General features: G+C 38.5%; 1 protein-coding gene across 2 annotated transcripts in view; it reads right to left on the bottom strand.

Annotated features, from left to right (window-relative positions):
* Positions 1 to 1,190: 1,190 nt before the first annotated feature.
* Positions 1,191 to 25,461, bottom strand: part of FAM91A1 (family with sequence similarity 91 member A1) — a 45,162-nt gene continuing 20,891 nt past the window's right edge. For both annotated transcript variants that reach the window (XM_032415601.1, XM_032415602.1), the window contains 10 exons: positions 24,690 to 24,822; positions 20,070 to 20,218; positions 18,144 to 18,278; positions 17,883 to 17,996; positions 13,906 to 13,978; positions 12,392 to 12,541; positions 10,316 to 10,420; positions 9,681 to 9,804; positions 8,312 to 8,381; positions 1,191 to 6,317 (listed from right to left, as the gene is read on the bottom strand). In XM_032415601.1, the coding sequence (XP_032271492.1) occupies positions 6,132 to 6,317; positions 8,312 to 8,381; positions 9,681 to 9,804; positions 10,316 to 10,420; positions 12,392 to 12,541; positions 13,906 to 13,978; positions 17,883 to 17,996; positions 18,144 to 18,278; positions 20,070 to 20,218; positions 24,690 to 24,822 (1,239 nt within the window). In that variant the 3' untranslated portion in view covers positions 1,191 to 6,131. The remainder of the gene's footprint in view (positions 6,318 to 8,311; positions 8,382 to 9,680; positions 9,805 to 10,315; positions 10,421 to 12,391; positions 12,542 to 13,905; positions 13,979 to 17,882; positions 17,997 to 18,143; positions 18,279 to 20,069; positions 20,219 to 24,689; positions 24,823 to 25,461) is intronic.

Genomic DNA, 25,461 nt, shown 5'->3' with positions numbered 1-25,461 from the left:
CTAACAAAACATGTAGTTTATGTATGCTGAAACTACAAAACAGTGCCCACCCACCCCAAAAGTTATAAATAAATGGAGAGATATTTGTTAGGGTGTCAATTGTTTGATTTATAGATTTAATATAACTTTGATTAAAATCCCTGCAAAGCTTGTGTGTAGATATTGACAAGCTGATTCTAAAATTTATATGGAAAGGCAAAGGAACCAAGGAGTCAAAATAAATTCAATTCTCAAAAAAAAAAAAAAAAAAGGAACAAAGTTGGAAAGACTATCCAATTTCAGTGTGGTATTCAAAGGACAGACACACTGCTCAAGGGAACAGAAGAAGGAGCCCAGAAATACAACCCACACAAATGTCAACTGATATATATATATATTTTAAAACTGCTTTATTGAAGGACAACTTACACGATAAAATTCACTTGTTTTATTTAAGTGTACAATACAATTATTTTGGGGGGACATTTCCAGCACTCCAAAATGATGTATACCCATTTGCACTCGCTCCCCATCTTCACTTTAGAGAACCGCCAATCTACCTTTTCTCTACAGGTTTATCAACTGATTTTGATAGAGGTGTAATGACAATTCAATGAGGAAAAGAGAGTCTTCTCAAGAAATGGTACTCTATCAACTGCATGTCCATATGCAAGAACAAGCCTCGACATAAATCTCACCCCATATATTAAAATTAGCTCGACATGTGTCCAAGACCTACACATAAAACTGTAAAACTTTCAGAGGAAAACTTTGCATGACCTTGGGTTTGTGATGAATTTTTTAGGTAACCGCATCAAAAGTACAACCCATTAAAACAAATAGATTACACAGAAATTAAGAACTTTTGTTCTTTAATAGACACTATTAAGAGAGTGAAAAGACAAGTCAGATTGGGAGAAAATATTTGCGAAACCCGTATCTAACAAAGGAGTTGTATTTAGAATAATTTATGGAACTCTTAAAGCTCAGCAATAAAACCCAATTTTTATTTATTTGTTTTTAAAAGATTTTATTTATTGGAGAGAGAGTGCAGAGCGACAGAGAGCACGAGTGGGAGCTGGGGGTGCCGAGGGGGAGGGAGAAAGCAGGCTCCCCACTAAGGGGGGAGCCTGATGCGGGGCTCGATCCCAGGACACTGGGATCATGACCTGAGCCAAAGGCAGAAGCTTAACAGACTGAGCCACCCAGGAGCCCCAATAAAACCCAACTTTTAAAATGTGGACAACAGATCTGAATAGGCACTTCAGCCAAAATATATGGGTGGCAAATAAGCATATGAAAAGACAGTGCTCAACATCATTTTTCATCAGGAAATGAGTATTTCAGCCACAGAGAGTTACCACTGCAACAGAAACTCTGCTTCACTGCTGGGGGGATGCAAAATGGCAGTCATTTGGGAAGACAGTGTGGCAGTGTCTTATAAAGGTAAATATACACTTACCAAATGAGTCAGCAATCCCACTCCCAGCAAAACGAATTCTATTACAAACCTGCACGTGACCATTAAATGATAAACAAACCTTGATGCAACCATACAACGAAGTCCTCAGCAAGAGAAAGGATGAGCTATTGATTCACACAACAACATGAATTTAAAATGCATTCTGCATTGCAAGAGGCTAGATTTAAAAAGCTACAAATTGCACAATCCCACCATTTCTGTGACATTCCAGAAAACCAAAATTATAGGAATGGAAAACAGGTAAGTGGTTGTGAGGGGTCGGGGGGGGGGTGAGTAAAAAAGGAATTTTTAGGGTGATGGGACTGTTCTATATAGTCCTGCGATGGTGGGAACATACCGTGCATCTGTCAAAGCCTATATAGAGCGAATTTTATGGTATGAAAAACTCAACGGAGATGTAAGAGACCCCAGATGGAAGGCACAGGCGTGACAAGCGAATCTGTTTTACAAATATCTGACATAACCTAACGAAGGAAGTGGGAAATAAAGGGAGCTGAACTAAGTTACTTTGGAAAATGGTGCTCGGAGTAGCTAGTGTAAGGCTCAGGACAAAACAAGTACTTAACACTGTACGCCAGTGGGGCCATTTTTCTCACAGGGGTACAACTTAACTATTCTGAAACCACTTTATTAGTATTCTAAGGTTCAACAAATAAGCAAATAAATTGTAGATAAAGAAGCCAGGGTTCTCACTCTCAGAGAAAGAAGTTACAAATGAACACAGAGGCAAAACTAGAATGAACCTTGCAGTGCTGGTTCAGTGAGTATAACTGAATGTTTAATTTAATATACATACATATAAACCTAGAAATACTTATAGAGATGTGTACTACATATTGGTTAGTATGCCTATTAGTATCTCTGAGCACATTTCACAGAAGAGGCGTAGAAGCAGTAGCACTGAGCACACCCAACACCCAGATCTTGGTATCTACATACCAGTCTCCAATGAAAGCGACCAGGGCTTCTTGGAGAAACAGCTAATTCTAGGTCCTGCATCCAGATAATACGTGGCATTGCTAGAAAGTAAAAATATGGTCTTAAAAAAAATGAAGGCACATCAAAAGAATTTAGGAGTGAACCTCAAAGAGTTCCCAAAAGCCTAAGTTGAAACAATTTACACTATTAGACTTTAACCTAAAGTATAAAATAAATAGCCATGATCACATACTAATATAAACAAAGGATCAAATAAATAGGAAAGAGGAACAAACTTTAAGAAAAATTCTAAATAATATATAGAGATACTACCCTCCTCCCCTTGACTATGGGCTAGACCTAGTAATTCAGTGGGAAAATACTTTACAGTAGAAATACCTAGCAGACACCAACTAAGCCAATGAAGGAATATCACCAGTAATGCCTACTGACATCATGTACCCTATGATGTGTAGAAGGGCACATCACCTCTGTGCATCCTTCCTGATAAAGCATAACCTCAAATCTAATCGCAAGAAAACATCAGACAAACCCATTTATTAAGGAACATTCTACAAAATAACCAGTACTCTTCACAGTGTTGAGGTCATGGCAGACTAAGAAACTGTCAGAGACTGGAAGAGACAAAGGAGGCATCCATGACTAAATAAATGCAACGTGGTGTCCTGGACTGGATTCTGCAACAGCAGGACATTAGTGGAAAACAGATAAATACCCAATAAAGTCTACAGTATAGTAAATAGTACTGTCCTGAGGTTAATTTCTGAGTTTTGACAGATAGGCCATAGTTTATAAGGTGGTAACATTAGGGGAAGCTTGGGGAAGGGTATAGGAAACATCCCTGGACTATCTTTACAACTCTCCTATAAATCTGAAATGAAAAGGTCATTAAAGAAAAGTATAGGAAAGCCACAGCACTGAAAGCATGGCTGTATTTAATATTAAGAAAGGGACTTACAGATTATATACACATTTTCACAGTAATTTGATCAACACCACAGTTTATTTGTAAACATATTATATGTGTCAATAATCAAATTGACAACACTTTATACATTTTGTTCCAGAATATTAACATCATACCAGAAAACAATCCACTGTACTCAGTTAGAGTTTTGGTACTTTAAAATCTTTAAATACAAACTGTATTTGAAACACTGAACATAAAATAGAAACATGAATGGCAGAGAAGACTGACAACATTAAGTAAAAGAAACTGATATTCCCAATAATGAATACAAAATCATCTGATTACATATTTAAAATGAAAGAATGAAAGGAATCGAGAAAATCAGATATGTTTTTAAATGACATAAAGTTGCATTTCTTTAGACCCAGCTGAGAGGTGAAACTGTACCATACCAAATTCTGTGCCCTTTCTGGTATTTTTCTCTTGGTTTTTAAAGAAGGTTTCCCATGGTTTAAGCACATTAAGGGGAGAAAAGAAAGGGGAAGTAGCACAAAGCCAAATGAAATTACGTTAAAATTCTTTCATAAGTCTTCTTTGGCAAATGAAGTCTACACTTAAAATTTAACGTTTTGTTGAACTGGATCAACACTTGTAGGATTAGGAGATGCATCTTCCCATGAGTTAACATATGGATGAAACAAAGCCAAATTTATAAAGCAAAGCACAAAAGCAGCTTTCACATTTTACTAACAGCTCGAAAAAGCAGATTCTCCCTCCTTAAAAGTACGAGAGCTTTTCAACTGGGAATCAGAACCTTTCCTCATTCATGGGAGAAACCAGAGTCGTCCACCTGTTTTTCCAGTACTTTCCCTAAAATTCATGATCACTATTAGGTTCTAATTCTTCCTCCATTATCTCTCGAAGGAAATATAGCAGCAAATCACTCCCATATTTTAAGTTTTCAATTCACTACCAACTGGGTTCACTGCCAACAACTACAAATTATTCCATTCTTTATTAGTGTACATGTCATTACAGTAGGCTTAGATTGTTAATACAGGAATAAATAAAACAACTACAGTTGATATAAACAAAGCAAATGAAAATGAGATTAAAGAGCCCTGATCAAGTGAAATACTTACAACTTTCTATTGAAAAACTGTAAAAGTTACATACATACCTAATAGCACTAGGAATGTACAATATCAATTATTGGAAAAATAAATGGGTGATTCACAGTCGTAAGAAATTATTTTAATATTAGTATGTATTTTTCCTTTTATAATAAGACAAACATTTATAACATACACTTGATTTCTACCTCATATAAGACAAAGTAGAAAAGGAAAGGTTACTGCACTTACCCCAAAACACAGCACTGAGTGCGCGCCACAGGTGACCTGCTCTGAGATACTCAATTCTATAGGTAGGCCATGGTACTGAATGCATGGTTCTGTTAACAGTTTTAAGAAAGGCATGTATTTCCAGAACTATGTTAAATACACAAATACCAGTTCTATAAATAACAAAAATTATCAGCAAAAATGTTTAGGTTCTAACATTCCCAAATTTTCTAATGCTTTAAGTGTTTTAGATATATGTTGTCTGACCAGTTAGTTTGGTTACAGTTTTAAATGAGCAAACCATTATCCTATGAAAAGAGCTACACTAAACTTATAACACTGCACAAACTTCCCAAGGAAGGTAACTTAGAAAATCTAGAAAGTGATTCCAATTATTCTAATTACCATTTGAGATCTAAAAGAATCAATGACTCAAGAAACATTTTGAAATTACTCAACTTTTCTTTCAGTTCCTCCAAAACGATTCACATAAATTTAAGATCCAGATTGCCTAAGAATGTCTTCAAAGTAGGTTTATCACCAAAGTGTTTTTGATCAGAAGACATAGCCTTAATGCCCCTAATATGTAATTCTAACCTAAAATCACAATCCTTGGTTTCAAAACATCAAATTCGATTTCATAACAATTCACTGGTAAAGCTACTAAACAAAAAGCCAGTCTGGGTGAAAACACACAGCAGCCACAATTACAAGAGTGGAAAATAAATTCTACTTTCCCATAAAGACTCTGAAAATGTAAAGCCCAAAGTGAGTGACAACAGAAGTCCACATATAAACATTGGTTTAAAAATAGAATGTTTTCCAAAGCTTCTCAGGAGATGTCAATGTATAGTCATAGTCGGAATTAAGACCTTATAAATCAAGGTTAAGTTGTACATAACTATGCTGATTTACATACTGTCGACAATGTTCAACTCATATACATAATTTACAGACATCCACAGAAATTCTTAATGCCCCATCATATCATCTCTCGAAACTGGATGTTTATTGTTTTATAGTTTTGCTACTTTAAGTACCAAGAAGCCTTTTCAGAGGAAGAGTTCCGACTCTTCCCGTGACCCCCTAAAGAGTAGGTAACAAAATATAAAATTAAACAAGATTTATGTTTGATAAACTAACATATAAAATTACCACTGCAATATTCATAGTGACTGCTTATAAACGTAACAGTCATCATAAAGCCTATAAAGTATATATCCTCAGTCTTATAAAAGAAATGCAGATTGTCTCAAGGTAAAAAATACAGTGCGGGCTGCTAAAAAGCTCTTTGTTGCGTTAGGAGGTGCAATAGTGAGGAGAACTTCAGAAAACGCGAACGTGTTCCCCAACCTTTTACATCGGTGAAGCGTGAATTGCACTGCGGCAGCACGATGCTTTTTAGTGGCTGGCACCATAAAGCTAACGTTAAGAAAGAAAAAAGGCAGAAGTGTGAGCAACAAATGGTGGAACCAAATTATTGCAAATGGAGATTAGCAATAAGAAGCGAGGAAGGTGACCGTCCCCTCCATTCTGATAAGACGCCATCTTTAAATATTAAGTTCTTTGCAGGAAGTGGAACTCCCATCTCAGCACAGGAGGGCTGTGAGAGCACGCTGGAGAAGCTGGCCTCCGTGGGAACATCCAGGGTTGAAGCACCTTCCTAAAAGATCAAGGAACAGGAGAAAAATCCTATAACCAACACTTTACCAAACCACTTCATACAGCTCATTATAAATATGGACTTTGATGACCCAAGAAATGTTTATGGAATGCAAGACACTGCGGGAGACGCAAAGATCTACCTCACAGACGCCGAGATAATCAGTGGCGGGGTATCACCGCATGCAATAATGACTAATACAAGTCAGACTACAAGTGCTTAGAAATAAATAGAAATAATGGGCCATGAGACTGTAAGAGAAGACAAACGTTCATTCTTAGACCTAATCTCTAAAAACCCCTCACATAGCATCAAGCACCAGAACACTCCATGGGCTTCCTGGGCTCTCAGATTCTCATATTTAGCACAGACCTTTCCCCAGGACTCCAAGCTCACACACCCACCTATCTGGCATCGGCTCTTGAGTGTTTCACCATCCATTCCACACCTACCACGTCCCTAACCTTCATTCTCCAAGCTCCGCCCCTGTCCTCCCTACTCTACACACCGAGCTAGTCCAGAAACTGGAGAATCATGCTTGACTCCTCCCTTCCTTTCACCCTCAATCTTTTCCTCACATTGAATTAACCACCAGGTTCTAGCAATCTACCTCCAACATGTATCCCAAATTACTTTATTCATTCACCATAGCCTACCACCATAGTCGAGGCCAGTGGTCTCCAAAGTGGGGTATGGAACTATAAAAATTTTAGAAATCCCATATTGATTACTGCATCCTTAACAAAATTTCTATTTTTGTGTATGTTTTATAATATATACAATTTATTGATATAACAGTACATACGGGTAATAAACTTTTATTATGGATACATGCAAAATTTGGGGGTACTTTTAATTCAAAAGGGAGCTCAGCTACCAACAACTCTCACATGGTCTCTGAACTGGTCTTGCTTCTATGCTTGTCCCTTTTTAATCTGCTCTCCAAACGGTAATTAATCTTTTAAAACAGTCGATCAGAAATAATGTCATTCCTGTTTAAAAGTCTTTAATAATTTCTCTTTGCACTCCAACATAAAATACAAATTGTTTACCATACTCTAGAAGGCCCTGCCCTCCCCTACTCTTCATCCTCACCTCTCGCCAACCCCCTAACTTTCATGAGGATTCCGCCACACCAGCCTTCTTTCGTTTCCTTGTACACAGAGTGTTTTCCCGACCCAGGACCTTTGCTCCTACTAAGCCCTGCATGGCATACTCCTTTCCATCCCTTAGGAAGTTTCAGTTTATATATCATCTCTGTCCATTTAAATCAGGTCTCCCTTTGGATTCCATCAGATTCCAAGGAGTTTGGCTGCTTCAAAGTGCTTACTGAAATCTTTAATTACTTACATAATTCAACGTTTACTTGGCTATTTACTGTCTCAAACATCATTATAAGCTCCACTAGTGTCTTGGACAGCACTTCTTCCCCAGCACATAGTAAAGGGTCTGGCATAGAGCAGACCCAAGTATTTATTGAAAAAATAAATGAAACAAAACTCCAAACTACTGATTTTATAACACTGGATCAGATATTCTGAACAGAAATACTCCAGTCCAAAAAAAAAGTTTATCTACAAATCAAGTCTACAGAGTATCCTTTCTTTCCCTGGGGGAAGGGGGAAGACAAAAGGTCTAAAGCACTGGCTTGCGCTACAAAGAGCTCCCTATCAGCAACCGAGAATCACTGCAGTTAAGGGAACAGTATCGTACCCAGGAACCAGCACCTAGCATGGTACATGGCCCATGGTAGATGCTTACCACATTTCTACTGAATAAAGCACTGGCACAGAACAAAGAGTTCCAGCTTTAGACCCCCTTCACCAGCCAGTAAATCATGTGCAAGAAAATGAACTTCCTAAATCTCAACATCTTTATTTATCAATTAAAATTAATGCTTATTTCATTACTGCGGAGGCCCAAGATAAACACGGAAGTGTTCTGAATCCTATAAAGCTCTATGCAAACACCATTTGGATTTTTTGTTTTGTTACCTGGAATGAGTGAACAAAGTTAAGGACTTGTAGAGAGAGTTTTCTACTGGAATGTAAGAGGTTCTGAAGGCTGGAAAACAGGGGTAAAAAGTTTAAAACAAATATGACAAGAACGAATATCTCACAAGAGTTTAATTTCAGCATCTTAAATGCATTTATATATGTAAATACGTTCTGATTAATCACATAAAAATTTTCTTAAAATTTCAATGGTTCTCGTCAATGAAATCTCTGCCAGTTTTAATATTATTAAAACTGGGAGTTAATAGTGCCTAAAAAGACCATTTTGAAATAAAAAATCATGTATAAAACCAAAACTGAGAAGTTACTGTTAGAAAAAGCTTATACTATTAGCAAATATAAATGTTAAATGAAAGAGAACTTTTAAAATGAAAACTCAAGTAGGAATGACAATTACGATACAAACTTCAAATACCCAAATTAATTTTAAAATACATGCTGATAAAAAGTCTGACAGATTTACTATACATCAACCCACTGAAATCAAATATTTTTCAAATATGGAAACTGGTAACAATTATGGTGGCAATCTTTAAAGCTGTATAGTATTCCTACTTTTTTTACTCATGTAGGTGACTTTCAGAGAATTACTGAAATTATGTGTCAACTGAGTACTTTTAATCTTCTGATAAAGTGTATTAAGCCAACTGAATGAATTACTTATTATCCAACTCTGTTTTCTTAAATGAAGAAGTCAAGGAGACCTGTGGACATCAGCTCTCCCAGCAGCCCTGCCCGACACTCAGATTCAGGGACACTCCTCTCTGCTCAACAGTCACAAAACTTTTACAACACTGCCTCTTAGCAATGGCTCCCAATGGCTCAGAGTCGGCATGCGAGATAAAACTTCCATGTCACCTCTGATAAGTAATATCTGCTCGTTTTAGAAAATGTGGAAACTGAAGAAAATTTAGAAATTCAGCTGTAATTCCAACAAAAGAGATAATCGCTATTTACATGGCATAACTTGAGTGTGTGTTTGCTCAGAGGGACAGAAGGGCACAAGGGAAATGTTCTACAAACACGTACACATTACAAACACTAGGCATAACCTCGTATAAGCACGCTAATTTTATCACACTCTTACCAAATCTTGGTAACTAAGTTAACATAATTAAAATTAACCAAAATATGTGCCCCCAATGTTTGCATGTGTCAAATTTTTGAGATGCTGAAGTTTAATTTTGAAAAATATAGTAAACCCTTAAACTAGCAATCTTTATTCAATCAATGAATAAACACAAGGCAATTACTATGCTCATGTGTGAAATAAAAGAAAATAAGATGTGGCAACTGACAGCCTAAAAGTCTCACAGATGGAAAGATGACAATGAACATAAACCCTTACCTCTCTTTTCTGCAAAGGCCATGTGTAGCAATTTTTCTACAAACTTTCCGATTTAATTCAGAACTAAACAATGGAATTCCAAAGCACAGCTCGAGAGGAACCCAATCTGCTTCTGTTGTGGCAACTACAAAACGATGTATAGTTAATTAATCACATATGTGTTTACATATATTATGACTGACCAGGGTTTCTTAACGGACGTCCAGAAATTTTCAGATTCCTCCCACCCCTGTGGTCCACCAATGGGCTTAGCAGGGGGAGAGGATTCAGAGGGGGTCAGATAATCTCTGCAACAGGAAAGAATCTTTATTGAGTATGTACATGCTTCTGGGGAGAAGGTACATAGCTTTCACCAGATGCTCAAAATGGCCTTTTACCAAAAAAAAGACACTGCAAGACATCGACAAGATGAAAGAATTTAACACAGGAAAATTGAAACTGAAGTCATTGTTCTCAGGTCATATTTTTGTAACACTTTCATCGTTATTCTAAATATATAAACATGTTTCCTAGTAAATACTTATTAAAAGGTCCATTATGGATAATCAGAACAAATGACATCCAAATGATTTAACAGAAGAGTTATTAAATCTCAGAGACTAGTCTAAAACTGAAAATAATTCTTAAAGCCTTACCAGAGTTTTGTTTTGCTGCCGAGTCTATAGCTGCTTCCTCAATGACCATTTCAAAAGACTCTGTACTCCCATTTACATCTGAGCCAGAAGCCAAATCAGGTTCTCCTTGCAATGAGAGGACATACACAGTATTAGGATTCTCATAGTTGGCACAAGTCGTCCATCAGCCCTAACGGAAGAGAAGACTTCCAGCAACAAGAATGACAATGGAGAACGAAGGGTCTTCAGCCTAAAGCAACTGTTCCCAACTAGGGGGCAATCCTGTCCCCCAAGAGACCTCTGACAATGTTTGGAGACTGATGCAAAGGTCATGAATGGGGACAGGGATGCTACTGATATCTAGGGATGCTAAACATGTTATACTGCACGGGACAGGCCCCCACAACAAGGAATTATCCAGCTCAGAATGTAAATAGTGCCAAAGTGGTGAAACCCTGGCCCAAGGAAATGACTCAAAAGGCAGAACTCAAGTTCAGACTTTCACTTAGATCATTACTGAAGTTGCTTCTATCCCCATGGAAACATGCAGTCAGATTATGTCATTCCTCTTCAAAATTCTTGGACTCTTCCTATCTTCCAGCACATAAGATCCTCCAAGATCTCCTGACCTTACTTCTCTACTCTCATTTTCTACTATTTTCCAACAAATTCTTTCTTTTGGCCAAGGTGAGCTGCTCTATTGCCTGATTCTCTCTGCCTGAAAGGCTGCTACCCTCCAAATAAATAAACACCTTTTATATACCCAAATCCTCACTTTTCAAAATTGAGTTCAAACTTTACCTTCTCTAAGAAGCCTTCTCTGACAGCTCAGTTGGGCTGAGATACGCCTTCTCTGTCCTATGGTAGCGCATTAAGCTGATGCCAAGCTCTATCGCAGACTTTTAACACTACACAGCAAGCTGATTCACTGGCTTGTCTTTGTCTCCCTTGCTAGGGTTTTTTTTATTCCTTAGGTCTTAGTAATTTCAATCCTTTCAGCATCTAAGCAGGTACTCCATAAATGTTTGTGGGACGAAAGAAAGAAAACATGACTGTAGCAGACATGTTTTGAAATGACTGCCTAACCCATACCCCCTGTTTGGAAAATGCCCTGTGATACGTGGCACCCAACTGTTAAAATTTACTCAGATCCTCTGGCCAAAGGTAAAGAACTAGGGCTGGATATTTAACTCAAAGGGAGCCAATCCAATGCACTGGATGGCGAGCAATCAATCATATTTACTCAGGATTTCACGCTAAGAGGCTCAGGGAATCAGCGTCAACCAACGACAGATGTCTGAACTGAAAGGTTTCCTAGAGTCATGGACCAGAGCTGGCACCTCGGCCACCAAAGCCGCCTACAAGCCAAAATTCTGCCAAAGCAGAAACAATCAGTAAGCAGGAGAAGGTGATGTGAAAATATATTTTTTAATTAAAAAGAGAAACGAAAATCAGCTGTTGTCAACATGTAGGCTGTGCTGGAGACAGAAAGAAGAATGAGGCCAGGAAGGCTAATGAGCAAGAAAGGGTCACAGACTAGCATGACAGTCACAGTGAATTTAAAATGGAGAGAAGGGAAGACAGGATATGAGAGACATTTCTAAGGACTAATTCACAGAACGTGAAAACTAAATGGACAGCGTGGCACAAGAAGGAAGAGACAAAGATAAGATTCTAGGCCAGGGTTCCTGAGACAGTGGTACCTTTTACAGAGAAAGGTTCAACCGGAAAAACTGTTCATTCTACTTTAGAAACATTTTTAGACAGAGACTGAAGTTTTGAAGCCATCATTCCACAAAAGAACTTAACTGAAAGCCCACAGAAATGGAGATGACAGTAAAGGGCTAACACCCCACAGCCATTCTGTACTCCAACCCCAGGCCAGCACCCATTTAGCTGGGCACTTAGTATTTTCTCCATCCGAACAACTGATACTTGTCCAAATGATGTCACAGAATATTTTCTCACCTTAGTGAAAAAATACGAAGTATTAAATAATTCAACATCCCCACAAAAGTCTCCCTGCTTCTTAAGTGTTAAGATTGCGATATACCCCATACAATGATCTTAATTCAAAGAACCCAACTGTTGGCTGACCTCGCTCATCAGAAGCGTCACTGAGTTTTCTGCTTGCAACTTGGCTAGAAGCATTCAACATGGTGACATATCCACAAAAATGCTGCAAGTCCACTTTGTTCCTTAATATTTGCAATGCTTTATGAACACCCATATTGACACGAGTAAACTCTAAGGACAAAGATTGACATCACATTATTATAACACAACATCAAAAATGTAAATATACTTTTATTAAACAATTCTTAGAACTACTTTTATACTTTAATCTATCACAAAGAACTACCTGTGAATGTGAAAGGATGGTGTACACATATTATGTACAGCAGGAGGCATTTATTGTATCAAAACAAATTAACTGCTAAGCAAGCAAATAGGACCAGTCGGGGGCAAATTCTCTAGGCTTCTCTTTGTGGTTCTATTCTGCCTCAAATGCTTACTTGTTGGGCTTCTGCTAGGAAATGTATTAAATACACACCATATTTTTGAGAAATTTTTAAAAGTAAAATTATTCTTATTGAAACTAAAGCTAAAAATGCACTTGAAATTATATCCTTAGTAAATTATTTAAATTTTAGTGCAAGTCCTCATAAATAGGTGAACTTATAAACAGAAAGACGCATTATACTCAAAAATCAAGATTCCTTTCTTTTATAATTCACACAATAATCTCCCAAGGCAAGATATTAATCAGTTTTTGAGATTTTATAAATTTTAAGATCCTACCGTCCCTAGCCTGTATCTTCAGGTGAACAAATATTTTTCCCACAGAATATTTTATAAAGTGTCAAAGGATTAAATAGCAAAGTTTAATTGCAGAGAAGTACTTATTTCTGAAAAAGGGGCTGTTTTTTGGAAGAGAAAATTCATCTCCAAATTTCATGCACATTTATTCACAACAGGCAAAAGAGAGAACTGAATTTCAAACGCAAGGCTTCTGCAGTCTAGCTATGTGAAGAGGAAAAAAATATTTTAAAAACCTTCCTTTTTCCCTACTTTGGAGGGAGTCAGGGAGAGTGGTGACTATCATTTTGGAAGAACATTAAGTTCTTACATAAATCAACCTAAGTTAGATTACTTGAACCATTCACGGCTCTCTAAATATTCAAGCAATGTGGCTCTTCTTTAAGAACCAGAAACGTAAGATTATAGAACAGCAGTTTTACATGAAGTGGGAAATACAAGTGCTATATGAATATACCCATCAGTTTTAATCAGGTAACTTTTTTTTTTTTTAAGATTTTATTTATTTATTCATGAGAGACAGAGAGAGAGAGAGAGAAGCAGGCTCCCAAGGAGCCAGATGCAGGACTCGATCCCAGGACCCTGGGTTCATGACCTGAGCCGAAGGCAGACACTTAACCATCTGAGCCACCCAGGCGCCCCCATCTTTGCTAATACTCTTTAAAAGCAGCATGTTAAGACCCTAGAACTTAAAAATTTTAAGAATTCACTTCCTACTATGTTTTCTACCAAACTATTGACAAAGATTAATGATAAAGAGGTCAAACAGATATAATTCAAAAGTAAGATACCTCCTTGTAGTTCTGTTTCATCAAATGGAAATGGTATGTGGACAGTTTCTCCTATCCCATGCAAACCGTGTCCCTAAACATGAAGAAACACAGTTGAAAGGTATACAAGAAACCTGTATTTCCATGAACAAACAGATAATCAAACAATAAATGAAACTATGCCATGTGACGGTATATCCTACATTAATATTCCATTAAAAAGCTCTCAAGTTTTTTTTTCTCTCCAGCAAGCGAAGACCACCTTAAGTGCATACTAACTTATAAGGCCACGTATCTCCAATGGAGCATACGGCTAATGAAAAACAAAGAGGCCGATTTAACAAGTACATGAGGTATGAGACAAGCGGAGACTGAAATCAAGCACACTCGCGCAAGGGTTAGCTGTAGTTCTGAGAGAGGACAGTGGTAAAAGAATCCCATCATCAATCACCTGGTGCACCATGAACTTGGAATGCAAAACTCAAAAACCTGCACTCCATGACACATATTCAAAATTATATAATTATAAAAGCCCCTCAGTAAGGGTTAAATAAATTAATGGATGTATTTTCAAGGCAGCTGCAGAAAAAAAGAAAAAAAAGAGGAAGCTCCCTACAAACTGAAATAGAAAGGTCTCCACTTGCTAAGTGAAAAAAGCATGGGGACGGCACTGTGCACTGGCTCGCGCATGCATAAGAAATTCTAGACGGCTAGAGTAGAAACTAATAAATGTATCTGATTTAGAGGAGAAATGAGGAGAATGGGGCAGATAGTGTTAGAAGTGCAGTGATACTTTGTGCATCTTTTAATAGTGTTTTATTTTGAATCATGTGCAGGTTCTATCAATTCAAAAATTAAGAAAAATCTAACCACTCCACTCCCATGCTACACATAATAATTTAGTTTTAGCCATTGCATTCAATTAATGTTCATTTGAATTCTGTTAGTTTTAAAGTGTATTTTTGTATTTAAATCCCTAAATTTGTTTTGGTGTAAGAATAATAAGCATGAAGAACTTAATGTTTATGTGCATTGAGAGTTGTTCTAATAGAAAATTTAAGTTAACACTGGGGATCTCTACATTTTTCCCTTTCAAAAAACCCTATGCATTATTGAAATTCAGAGTACTCGATATAAAAGAAAAAAATCATTTCAGAGAATAATCGCACTCATTAAGATAGTTCACATAACAACTTGAACATATTTCTTCGGACAGCTTCCTTCTACTTCATTGGTACAGTTATGATTTAAACCCTAATCAAGACTGTTATGATGAAAGCATGGCTTTAATCAAACTCTTAATTTTGTTATAAGTTCCAGCATGGTGAATTTCTTCCATACCACTTACTAAAGGAGGCATTCTCGTTGAGCAAAAACAAAACTCTGTAACCAACACTGAAACTCCTCTGTCTGCTTCTCCTACCCCTGCCAGGGCACAGCGAACATCTCGGGAGACCTTCCTGTGTGCTAAGTGCAGGACTCTACCCATTTCATGCAGATTATGCGATTCGGTCATAAAGTTCAACAACCTTATAAAGACAGGACCTGTTATTACTTCCAGTTTGCAGGCAAAGGAATTCAAGATAACTGAACTCGCCCGAGACCCCTACTAAGTGGTAGAATCAAGATGTGGATTTAGGCAGACGGACTCAAGCCCACACCTAACCCATTCCGTGTCATCTCCCACCATGAACCCCTGCTCTGTGTTCCTCCCTCCTGGCTAACGTGTAGGCTAACCGTGGTTTCAAGTGCCTCCACGTGCTGATGCGGACACTCAAGTCAGTGTCTCCCATTCAACTCTTGTCTGGATTTCAAAATATTTCCAATTACCGATTAGATAGCTCCACCATCCAAATGTCCCACAGGCACCTTATACTCAACATGCACCAAACACAACACATCATCTGACCCCCATCGACTGGCTCTTTCTCCTCTATTCTCTCAAGTAGTGATATCACCATTCTTCTACCTTCACAAGCCAATACCCCAGGAATCATTCTCTTCCTCTTCTCATATCCTTCTCAGACATCTGATCAAGTCTACCAATTTTAATTTGTAATAACTCTTGAATCCATTTTTTCCTTTCAATTCTTATTACTACTTCCCTGATCTAGGCTGTCCTCACCTCTTGCCAGGACTCCTATACTAAATCCTAACTGGACCTCTTGCTTCAGGTTTCTTATTACCCTACTGGTTGGGGTAGCATACTTGGGTAGCGATCTTCCCAAAACACACTGACCACAGAAATCCCCTGCTCAGCACCCTTTACTGGCTGCTATCAATCTACAGGGTACAGTCTAAGCCCTGTAGCACAACTGTCAAGGTACACTACACTCCAGGGCCTGCCTACAACAACCCTCATGAGAAACTACTCTGAGCCAGGCGCTGTTCTAGGTACTGAGCAAGTAGCAGTGGAGAAAAAGAAAAAAAAAACCTCTGCCCAGAGATTTATTCCTGCTAACCCTTCTGCCTGGCCTGGCTCTCTTCTGTATCATCCTTCTATACTCAGCCTGAGTCTCACTATCTCTGATGAGTGTCCCCCAAGCCTTTCTCCTTGCCTCAAGGCTGAACTGGGTACTATTCTCTAATGGTTGCACCATATATAATCCTATTCACTCTGCAAAAAACTGAAACTAACTGCTTATGCAACATTTCCCACGAGACTTAAATCCCTTAAACTCAGAGACTGTGTCTTATTTGTATATCCACATTAATTAGCACAGAATATGGCACATATGATTGTTAGTTGAATAAATTAATGAAATCTTTATTGAGAACCTACTATGAAGCAGAATGCATGCTGCACACTTCACACAGTCTTATTTCATTCAGTAATCCTAAAACGATAAACTGCTTATCTCATCATTAGCTGCTACTATTACTTTTTGTTGCTATACAGTAAATACTGCCATCTCCGTTTTACAGGTGGGAAACTAAGTATAAGAGAAGTATCTTCAAAATGTCACACAGCTCATTAGCACATGAAAAGAGGCTCACCATCATTAGGCATCAGGAAAATACAAATCAAAACCACAATGAGATACCGCTTCACATCCTAGGAGGGTTATGATAAAACAAGTCAGATAATACCAAGCGCTGGTGGGAATGTAAAATGGTGTAGCCACTCTGGAAAACAGTCTGGAAGTTCCTTAAACAGTTGCACATAGAATTACCATATGATCCAGCATTTCCACTCCCAGCCACATACCGACAAGAAATGATAGCACGGCCACACAAAAACCTATAAATGACCATTTATATATTACAGTGGTTACTATTACTCATAATGGCCAAAAGGTAGAAATCCAAATGTCCATCAGCAATGGATGGAAATACAAAATGTGGTCTATTCACACAAGGGACTCTTATTTGGCCATAAAAAGGAATGCAGTACTGATTCATGATGGACCGATACACACTACAATGTGATGAGCCTCGAAAACACTCTACAAAGTGAAAGAGGTCAGTGACAAAAGACCACATATTATGTAACTCCATGTATGTGAAATGCCCAGAATCAGCATTCTAGAGAGAGAGCCAAGTAGATCAGCGTTGTTTAGGGCTGGGGAATAGGGGAGTGAGAACTAAGCGTTCAGGCATTCTTTTCTGAGGTGATGAAAACGTTCTAAAATGAGCATGGAGAGGGCTGTGGATACCTGCACCCACACTAAAAACCACAGAGTTGGTACGATGTAAATTGGTGGATTGTATGCTATGTGAATTCTAGCTCAACAGAGCTCTTGTAAGTACAGCCACATGGGCAGCAAAAGAGGAAGCTGGAATTCAAGGCTGGGTCTAACTCCAAAGTCCATGTTGTCTCTGCAATTCCCGCACTGCCAGACAAAGGCCAGGACAAAACCCCACAGCTGATCCCTTGCATTTCAGCTTTACAAATTTTAAATTACTGACATCTGACTGCGACTCGGCAGAAAGCTAGACAAACTATAATCTTCAAAATCAAAATCCAAAACTGGTTGTTTCAAATAAAGCAACGGTACCTGAATCAAAACTGCCGAATGTGTCAAAGCGTCATTCAACATCGTGAGCACATTTGACGTAGGAACTACCCCAGGATCATGACCCCAAGATGTTATGAGTAATCGATCATAACCCTAGGGGGAAAAAAATGAGTAAAAGATGAATAAAATGGTGTTTAGAGATGTAAAAAAAAAAAAAATTTAAGAAGGTCACTATAATGCTGCTTACCAATTTCTACCCTCCTCAAAAAGAAAGAAAGAAACACGGTTCACACAACGTACCTGAAATATATCTGGCAGTTTTCGAAGTCTTGTACCTTTGGACAGTAAAAGAGATGGTGGTCCTTGCCCAGTGATGCAGTAAATGTATAGTTTAAACCAGACAGAACTGACTTCTGGGATAGCTGGTCCAATATGCTGTGATCACAAAACGGGAAGAGAAAGTTGTAATACTTAGCTAAAGCAGCCAAATCTCATAAGGGACCAAGAATGGTCTTACAAACAGCTACTGCCTCACATAAATGTTAATTGCTATTATCCTTATGAAAATAAATTTCAAATGCTCCATTCAAACAGTTTCAATTTTATCCTAGAACTGAGAAAGCACATCTTATGCAATTGGGAGAATGGACTCTGGGGCAGAACTCCAAGGTCTGAATCTTGGCTTTGTCCCCTAAGCCATATCATCTTAAGAAGGTCATTTACCAAAAAATAAAAACAAAAAAAAAATTAAAAAAGAAGGTCATTTACCCTCTCTGTGCCTCACTTTGCTCTTCTGTAATGTGGCCATAAAATATCTACCTTGTAAAGACACAAGCTTACAAGCTTGTTCAAAAAGGTTTAAAACAGCACCTGTCACATAATAAGCTCTATTTCAAAGTGCTAGTTACTGTCATTAATCACATGAGATTTTTCACAAAAGGGGCTATCGAACCTTCCATCCATCTTACCATTCATTCAGTTCATGGAATCCTACTATCCCTAGAAGTCATGTTACAGAATGGGAGGAAGTATGTATATGTGGTTGCGGGGGGAGCACACGAAGAATTATTTTTTAAAAAGTTGGTAAATGCCAACCTATAACCACACCTACTGAACAGAGAACAAATTTGGGGGTGTGGGAGGTATGCTCACTAAGGCAGCTAGAAGAGCACAGCAATAAAATCAACCTTGTACAAGGATCCCTTCCTTTCTTCTACACCATTAACCTCGCACATCTAGGAGACCAGGCAGGATGTAACACTGAAGAACAGCAACATGATCCCCACTCTCTGAAAATGGTATAGGCCACAATGTCCTTGCTAAGTATACAAATACACAACTGAATTTATTTTTAAAAAGACGAGCAGTAATGTTCGTAAGTCAATTTTGAGATACCTAGAGTTCTAGTTTTCAAGCACAATCTTTCCTTTCCGGCTTATTTAGCAAACATAGACCCATTTCTAAGACATTTTATTTTTCCTAATTAAATTGACTTTATCCCTGAAGGCAATCCAGGCTTCCTTCCTAGAGCATCTAAAACATTCTCTTTAAAATACTGCAGTCCTTCGGCTCAGGTCATGACCCCAGGGTCCTGGGATCGAGCCCCGCATCGGGCTCCCTGCTCAGCCAGGAGCCTGCTTCTCCCTCTCCCACTTTCCCTGCTTGTGTTCCCTCTCTAGCTGTCTCTCTCTCTGTGTCAAATAAATAAATAAAATCTTTAAAAAAATAAAATAAATAAAACAAAATAAAATACAATACTGCAGTCATCAATGTGGCACCTGGGTAGCTCAGTAGATTTAGCGTCTGACTCTTGGTTTCAGCTCAAGTCATGATCTCAGGATCCTGAGACTGAGCCCCGCGTTAGGCTCCATGCTCAGTGCAGAGTCTGCTGGAGAATCTCTCTCTCCTTCTACCCCTCTCCCCACTAATACTCACGTTCTCTCTCAAATAAAATCTTTAAATAAAATAAAATACTGCATTCATCAAGAAAACTTCAATGTGCCACAAGTCACTAGATAATACATGAGTAAAACATACCAATTCTATATCACAAGCTGAACATCTTACAACAGCATAAAATACAAAACTACTTTCTGAGTTACTGATTTTAATATTTGGCATCCGCAAATTGAGAAATAACACAATCAAACTGGTAAACCTCTTCTTCAAGTCACCACAAGGAAGTGTGAAAGGACACCACTCGCAGTGCTGCAAGTGGCTCCTTACCTGAGGGGTGCAGCTGCTCACGGGCCGGATTTCATTGGTGAGAGGAGCCATGGACACGAGCAGTGTGTAATTTTTGTTTAGAACTCGGCTGCAAGTTGCAGGGTCCAAACCAAGAAGGCTCTCACAGCGCAACAGATCCAGAGGAAAACCTGAATTATGAGCAAGCATATAGGTAGGCTGGAAGACTGACAAGGTGGAACAGCAATGTCTAAGACAAAATATTGGTAACTGCCTTGGTGTTTAAATATTGTTTCAATAGGCAGAGTATCTCTATTAATAAAGTGCCAAATTCCCTCGGAAACCACGAAGACACTTTAAGATTTAAAGCTAACCGTCTTTATTCCCTGACCTAGGAAGATAACGGTCTACTGGTGTTCCTTTTACATTAGAAATATGTGTTTGCTCTACCTTACTTCCTCTCTATCCCCAGCCGCTCCTGGGCAGTGGCATATTATGAAGACTTACATGCCACAAAAAAGCTGTGTCCTGGCCCCCCCCGATTTCTGCAAAGAGCTTCATGGCCAAGTTCAGAATCTGGTATAGGAACATTCCTCATTAACAATATATGCCCAAGTCTGCGGGTCCATAAAGCAGGAACTCCCTCAGCATGTACCAGATTTTCAGTGTTCCCGTTCTTAACCCTTTCCGAAAATACCAGTCCTATTTGTTCTCTAAAAAAGATAGGTAAGGCTGAAACATCAGGAGACCAAGTTAGCCCATCTCCCCCTCAAGCAAGAATGAATCAAAAAAAACATATGGTCTGCTGGAAGGGCCCAGAAGCACTGAGCACAAGTAGCCCCAGGACTTTGGTCTTTAATACCATATTCTAGTAAAAGAAACCAGGCTCCTAGGAGAAAAGGCTGATTCCAAGACTGAGACAGAAGTACAAGAGAAGACTGTTTTGCCAGAAAGTAAAGAACTGCTCCAAAAGTAAGGATTTTTTTTAAAGATGGAGGCATGGCACAAGGAAACTGGAGACAGCTTGAAGGGAATCCTACTGGCAAAACTGGAGACAAGTATAGCACACAAATAATAAAGGGAGAGCAGTGATTAATTATAAGCCACTGAAAAAAACAGGAATTCATCAATTTACACTGAAAATATAAAACAATGCCTAGTCCCAACTGTTACTGGAAGAACTGGAGTTGGAAAAAATGATCAATTTACAACCATCACAGTAAAGAATGGTTCAGGCAGGATCACCACTGGATGGTCCATCTGGGGGGAGAGATTGATGAGGAATAGGATATGTGCATGGTCTGGAAGTATCTGCCCACAGATTACTTAGTCACTGCGGGTGGGGAGAATATTTAACTATATAGTAGAAAAATCAAAAACACATTAACTGGGTGATCAAAACTAACAATGGGGGACAGACGGAAATCACATGCCTCCGAATGTCATACCCTTAGAAAAACATGACGTTCCTTAGGTAATACTCTGGACTCACAACAAAACATCACACAAACCCAATGTGAGAAACTTTCTAGTAAAACCAACAAAAAGGGACTATATTCTTAAAAAATAAGAATGTCATAAAGGACAAAAAAAGGTTACAGATTTGTTCCAGAATAAAGGAGATAAAGGAGACATGACAATTTAATGTAGTATCAGATCTTAAACTAGATCCTGCACTTGAGGGGGAAAAAATGCTATTAAGGACATTACTAGGTCAACTAATAAACTGGAATACGAATGGCAGGCTACTTTTTCAATACTAAATCTTCTATTTTTTTTAAGATTTTATTTATTCATTTGAGACAAGCTGATGTCAGGGAATAGCCCTATTCTTAAGAAATGTACCCTGGGGATGCCTGGGTGGCTCAGTCGGTTAGGCGTCTGCCTTCGGCTCAGGTCGTGATCCCAGGGTCCTGGGATCGAGTCCCGCATCGGGCTCCCTGCTCCGCGGGGAGCCTGCTTCTCCCTCTGCCTCTCTCTCTCTCTCTCTGTCTCTCATGAATAAATAAATAAAATCTTTAAAAAAAAAAAAAAAAAAGAAATGTACCCTGAACAGTTTTGTGGAGAAAGACCATGATACGCAACTTACTCCCAAATTCTGGGTTAAAAGTAATTATGCTATTCTTGAACTCTTAAAATTTTTTTGTAAATTTAAAATATTTCCAAATAAAATGTTGATAATGGAGGAGAGAGAGTCATACAGACGTCAGGAAGAGCATCTGTTACATACAGCCGACAAACAAGGTGGGGGCAGGAGAATGAGAAGCGGCTGTAAGACAGGTCTGGCTGGAGCCAGATGTGAGGTTCATTCTGAAGTAAAATGAGAGTTGAGCAGGTGGCTTAGGAAAAGGAGAGAAGGGGAAAAACTCTATAAAGACTAGAGAAAGGGCGCCTGGGTGGCTCAGTCAGTTAAGCGTCTACCTTCAGCTCAGGTCATGATCCCACGGTCCTGGGATTGAGCCCCGTGTCCGGCTCCCTGCTCTGCAGGGAGTCTGCTTCTCCCTCTGCCCCTCCCCCTGCTCGTGCACAATCTCTCTCTCAAATAAATAAATAAAATCTTAAAAAAGAAAACGAGAAATTTATGCTTGATTACGTACAACAAATCAGGAACAAATTTAATAAAACTGAGAAATCACAACCATGAGTGAAAAAATGTCAGATAAAAAAACCTTAGTGAGAAATGAAAGATCTAACTGGTACCAAAAACAGTCAACTATCAAACCAACCTCAAAAGTTAGAATAATACTTAACTACTTTCATATAGATACGGTTGAGGTTTTTCGTTCAACTTTAACTTTTTGGTACATAGACTATTCATGGTGAAAAACAAAGTTTAGTCCAGACTACTAAGCAATAGATTGTTTATGAACGAATCAATAAAAAGTTTAATGTTCAAAAGAAGATAATAAAAGGGATAGAGCAAAAAAAAAAAAATTTTTTTTTTTCAAGAAACATGGATTTAAGTCCCATCTCTTCCACTGACTAATCATATAGGCCATTATGACTAAATGGGCAGGAGACTTGACCAATACAAACTTCGATTTCTTTATGTATAAAATGAGTTACACTTGCCTGGTCACTAGCACTAACATTCTTGGACGCCATGATGGGCAGGAAAGAATGGTGTATTTCAAGATGTCTCTAACAGAGTATTTCAAATATTCTAACCCATTATCTCCGTAAGTCACTAAAAAGTCCCAGTAATTTCAGGATTTTTACATACAAAGACATCTTCAAGATTGTGTTGCTCGTAAGGTCACATGATCTACTTGGTAGCCAACAAATGGTTACTATTAACGAATGCTTATGAATAAGTGGTTTGGCCTCTTGGCACTTGGTGACTTAATATTCTCAGTTGTAACTACTTATGAATAATCTCAGAAAGAGCCCCAGCATGGAACCAGTCCTAATTCTGCTAAAGTAGAACTCTGACCCTGACATGCTAGGGCTGAAGAAGCCAGTCACGAGGAACTGAGTGTGTCCAGCTTCACTCAGCTCAACTACCCAGTTGACCTCACCTCTGCGACCACTTTTGTGAAGTGACAACTGATTCCATCCTTAAATGTTTAAATTGGGCTGAAAAGAAAGCCAGATGCTGGTGAAAGAATTAGAATGAAAATGGATATGACTCAGAAACCAATGGTTCTTGGCCAGAAAAATAGAACTTTTAAGTAAATGAAAGAATGAGTGAAATTCAATGTTCTCGTGGTGCTAAGAATTCACGGAGTTGCAAGATGCAGCTCTTGTGAATGAGCGAGGACTGGAGCCAAATGCTCTTCCCTGGTGCCTAAACCATGTCATCTTTTTTAAATACATGCATTCCTGAGTGACACTGCCCTACTCAGGACCTACCGTCCGTTGAGCTAGAGTTTGGGAACCCCCCCAATCTATCCCACACCCAAGAATGCACACCAGGGCAAGAGCCACATTAGGGTTCATCACAGATTAAAACTGCCACTGTCTTCTTTCTTTTACTCTCTAAAAAGTTTCTCTGTTCTCTCTTTTTTTTTTTTAAAGTAAAATACTTCAGTAAATATTACAACAGCATTTCAATCAGAAGCTCCTGCTTATTCTTTTTATACAATGTAATCTTTCATTCAGGAAATGTTATGCTTCCTAAATCAACTAAATTTTGGCTTTGTTCACCCCTCAAACTGAGGCCTGTTCTAAATGCCATCCAGCCACTTAAACAAGTTAACACTCCAACGATTTTTGTAGCTACTAAGCAGACTGAGATACTACAAATGTCAATGACACGTAAGAAAGGAGAAAAAGTAAAACAAGAAAGAGTTGACGATCGGGTGCCTGGGTGGCTCAGTCGTTAAGCGTCTGCCTTCGGCTCAGGTCATGATCTCAGGGTCCTGGGATCCAGCCCTGCATCGGGCTCCCTGCTCGGCAGGAAGCCTGCTTCTCCCTCTCCCACTCCCCCTGCTTGTGTTCCCTCTCTCGTGTTCTCTCTCTGTCAAATAAATAAATAAAATCTTAAAAAAAAAGAGTTGACGAGCAAAGAAAGTCACAAAACAAGCCTCTAGTTGCAAATTCGACATGCCGTCTACACAAAATGCATTAAGCGATGATTAAATAAGCGAGCATGACCTGTTTAATTTCTTAGGAAGAAGTTCCATAGAGTCATGTTTTCACAATCAAGCACATTCATCATACCGTAACTGGGTTGGTCTGGCTGTGCAGTATGTGCAACTAAGTCTTTATTATGACGCAGAAACAATATTGTGTTTCTCAGAGTAAGTGCATGATCAAAATATCTCTGTGCTTCTCCTTCACCAGTGCTCTGAACCTAAACCAAGAGAAAATAAATTTTGCAATACCAGTCTCAAACCATTCATCCTAATATATAATAGCCATATAGTACAGACATTAAAACATTATTAAGAATCAGTACACCAAAAATTTGCCCAGGCAATACTGAAACAAATCTTAACCTAAATCTCAGTTGAGTTTCCATTTGAATACATCTTTGAAGATGACAGAAATTATCCCAGTAAGTAAAACTAACAATTTTAAGCAACCAAATAATGCTAAATTATACCATTATATATAAATTATACCTCCCACATATGATTCAAATAGGGTGCTTAAAAAAAAAAAGCTAAAATCTATATTCTGCTTCATCCAGAAAAGCACTCCAATCCATGGTCACCAATTATGCTTCTAGTTCTCATCACCATGTCCACAGTTCTGTATCACTGGCTGCAAGGGACAATGGAGTATGTGATTCAACATACCTGTTTCAACACTACTGAATACACAGCTTAAATTCATTTAAAAAGGGTTCACCGAGTCCCTATTAAGTGCTAGGTATGACCTGTATGGGATGCAGGGACAGAGTAGGGGACAAAACCCCTGTGCTCTTCGGACACTGAGTCAGGTACTTCTTTAATATGTAAAAATACATACATCCCAGAAACAACACAGG

Source organism: Phoca vitulina, unplaced genomic scaffold, assembly GCF_004348235.1.
Source record: "Phoca vitulina isolate PV1807 unplaced genomic scaffold, GSC_HSeal_1.0 scaffold18, whole genome shotgun sequence".
In the NCBI taxonomy this organism is placed as follows: Eukaryota; Metazoa; Chordata; class Mammalia; order Carnivora; family Phocidae; genus Phoca; species Phoca vitulina.
The sequence above is the reverse complement of the archived record's forward strand: the minus strand, read 5'-3'. Positions and strand labels throughout refer to the sequence as shown.